Source organism: Dendrobates tinctorius, unplaced genomic scaffold (genome assembly GCF_039654945.1).
Source record: "Dendrobates tinctorius isolate UK_male_01 unplaced genomic scaffold, ASM3965494v1 ptg000064l, whole genome shotgun sequence".
Classification (NCBI taxonomy): domain Eukaryota; kingdom Metazoa; phylum Chordata; class Amphibia; order Anura; family Dendrobatidae; genus Dendrobates; species Dendrobates tinctorius.
Window position 1 is genome coordinate 59,153,985 of NW_027361732.1, and position 2,537 is coordinate 59,156,521.

At 49.2% G+C, this 2,537-nt stretch overlaps 1 protein-coding gene across 1 annotated transcript; it reads right to left on the bottom strand.

Moving 5' to 3' along the window:
- Nucleotides 1-230: 230 nt before the first annotated feature.
- LOC141094626 (uncharacterized) lies at nt 231-2,276 on the bottom strand. Its single transcript, XM_073580473.1, has 2 exons — nt 1,873-2,276; nt 231-1,762 (listed from the first exon to the last, which is right to left on the bottom strand). Exon 2 carries the CDS (start codon nt 1,525-1,527, stop codon nt 415-417), a length of 1,113 nt encoding a protein of 370 aa, XP_073436574.1. The 5' UTR covers nt 1,528-1,762; nt 1,873-2,276; the 3' UTR covers nt 231-414.
- Between the last annotated feature and the right edge of the window lie 261 nt (nt 2,277-2,537).

The window sequence follows — 2,537 nt, forward strand, 5'->3', positions numbered from 1 at the left end:
AATATGAGTATAGTAGGCCTTGGGGCTAGTAGTATAGTAATATGTGAAATACCACGGCCTAGTATAGTCATACCAAGGCCTACTGTAATAACTCGATTTTTAACAACTAGCATCTTGTTTCACAAAAAACAAACTGGTGAAACTAGAAAGAAACTTATTTTTTAGACAAGTTTCAACAGTTTGTTTTTCATGAAACCAGATCCAAGTTGGTAAAACTAGAGTTATTACACTAGGCCTTGGTATGACTATACTAGTCCATGTTATTTCACATATGACTATACTAGGCCTTGGGTTGGTTTTTAACATGTATTTACCCATCAGTGTGTGTGAGCGGCGCAAACAACATTAATGAAACTTTGTAATGGTGAACCACAAATGTAAATTTATTTTTAATCACAAAAATAAACCAAAAAATTATTTTTTACGGCGTTTGGGGGCAGATGGTTTCAATTTGGGGGTGTGCAGGGAATATGCAACACTTGCAGTTGAAGACGGTGTTTGAGGGGAAGGGGCAACAAAACTTGTGGGGGAAGGTAGTCCAGTTAAGGGAATTAAACTAGGAACACTTGGAGGAGAGGAAATCTGTTCAGGTACATTAGTTGTAATGGCATGTCGCCGTAGGCTTGTGTGCCTGGACCGACTTTGGCCCAATGCCCGCCTTGATAGATTTCGCCTTGAACTAGGGGCAAATATTGAGTGTAGGTCCCCCGTCTGCTGGTGTGGCTGCTGCTGCTGAGGTGGCTGCTGCTGCTGAGGTGGCGGCTGCTGCTGAGGTGGTTGCTGCTGCTGCTGAGGTGGCTGCTGCTGCTGAGGTGGCTGCTGCTGCTGCTGAGGTGGCTGCTGCTGAGGTGGCTGCTGCTGCTGAGGTGGCTGCTGCTGCTGCTCTTCGTTGGCAGTGCTCGTCCTTGCAGGAGGACTGGTGGCGGCAGTGATGGTCCAGGTTTGCAGAGTGGTGGTGGCAGGGCTACTACATGTTGTTGTAGCGGCAGGGCTGTTCCATGTTTGCCTAGTGGTGGCTGAGCTCCATGCATGCATGGGAGTGGCGGTGGTGTTCCAGACAGGAGCAGCGCTTGCCATGGTGGTGTCGGTGAAGTGACCAGCTGCACTCAGACTTGTGGTGGTGTAACGGTGGGTGTCCTGGCTTTGAATAGAGGTGTCCGTGCAGTGGTATGCAGCACAAGTCGGTAGTGAGGTGAAGCGAGTCAATGGTGGCACAGGTGGAAATGACACCACTGACTGCTGACCGTACCGATTATGCTGCATAGCCTGCAAGAAAGCATTGTTGCAGGCCTGCAGCACATTCAGCTGTTGCTCAGGACTAAGGTGTTCCGCCATGCCCTTTTCAATCTTACTAAAAAAATGGTGTGCTGGTCTGTTGAGGTCGGCCTCCAGACGGTCAAGGCGCTGTTCTACAGAATTGAAGCGGTGTTCAAAGTGGTTAAAACCACGTTCCATGAGTGCAAAACCGCTTTCAACTCTGTCGGACAGTGACTTGAGGCTGGAATTAAAGGCCTTGCTCAAATGCATAAACTCGGGCAAGACATTCCTGTCCAAGGCCCTCTGCCGCTGGCGGGTAGTGCCCGCATAACCAGTGGCAGAGACCTGGGACAGGGGAACACCTGATGGCCCAGCTTCCTGGTCACCAGCTGTGTGTGTGGCTGACCTGCAAGGTGCTTCCTGGCTGTCAGATGGCTGGGACGGGTCAGAGGACGTCCGAGGAAGGACCGCTCCAGGGCCAGGTTGCAGGGTGCTGCTCCAGGTGCTGTGGAAGAAAGGAAAATCATTACTACCATGCCTTTACAAGAAGCATCAGCTGTGGATTAGAAAAACACAGATTAATAAAAATAAAAACCCAAAATTTATAATACTTACGATCTCGTGGCAAGGACCGGTCTTAGGAACTGCAACGCGTGATAGTGACGGTATCTAGTTCTGGTCCTTGACGCAGATCCACTGCGAACCTGGCCCTCAGCACGAACATCACTGTTGAAGCGGTCCTTGATCGAACGCCAACGTGTTCGGACTTTGTCCACTGTTGTTAAAAAAAAAACAGTGCCGTCAAGGACAACAGTCACTGCGGCACAATATAGCAATACAATACTCAAAGCAGTCACTGTAGACCCCGATGACACTGTTGGGTTTCCTGCTAGAATACACCTAGCACGAAACCCAACAGTGCCGTCAAGGACAACAGTCACTGCGGCACAATGTAGCAATACAATACTCAAAGCAGTCACTGTAGACCCCGATGACACTGTTGGGTTTCCTGCTAGAATACACCTAGCACGAAACCCAACAGTGCCGTCAAGGACAACAGTCACTGCGGCACAATGTAGCAATACAATACTCAAAGCAGTCACTGTAGACCCCGATGACACTGTTGGGTTTCCTGCTAGAATACACCTAGCACGAAACCCAACAGTGCCGTCAAGGACAACAGTCACTGCGGCACAATGTAGCAATACAATACTCAAAGCAGTCACTGTAGACCCCGATGACACTGTTGGGTTTCCTGCTAGAATACACCTAGCACGAAA

Bases quoted from the DNA above. Each gene is read 5' to 3' on its own strand.
- LOC141094626 (XM_073580473.1), bottom strand. From the start codon at position 1,527: ATGCATTTGAGCAAGGCCTTTAATTCCAGCCTCAAGTCACTGTCCGAC.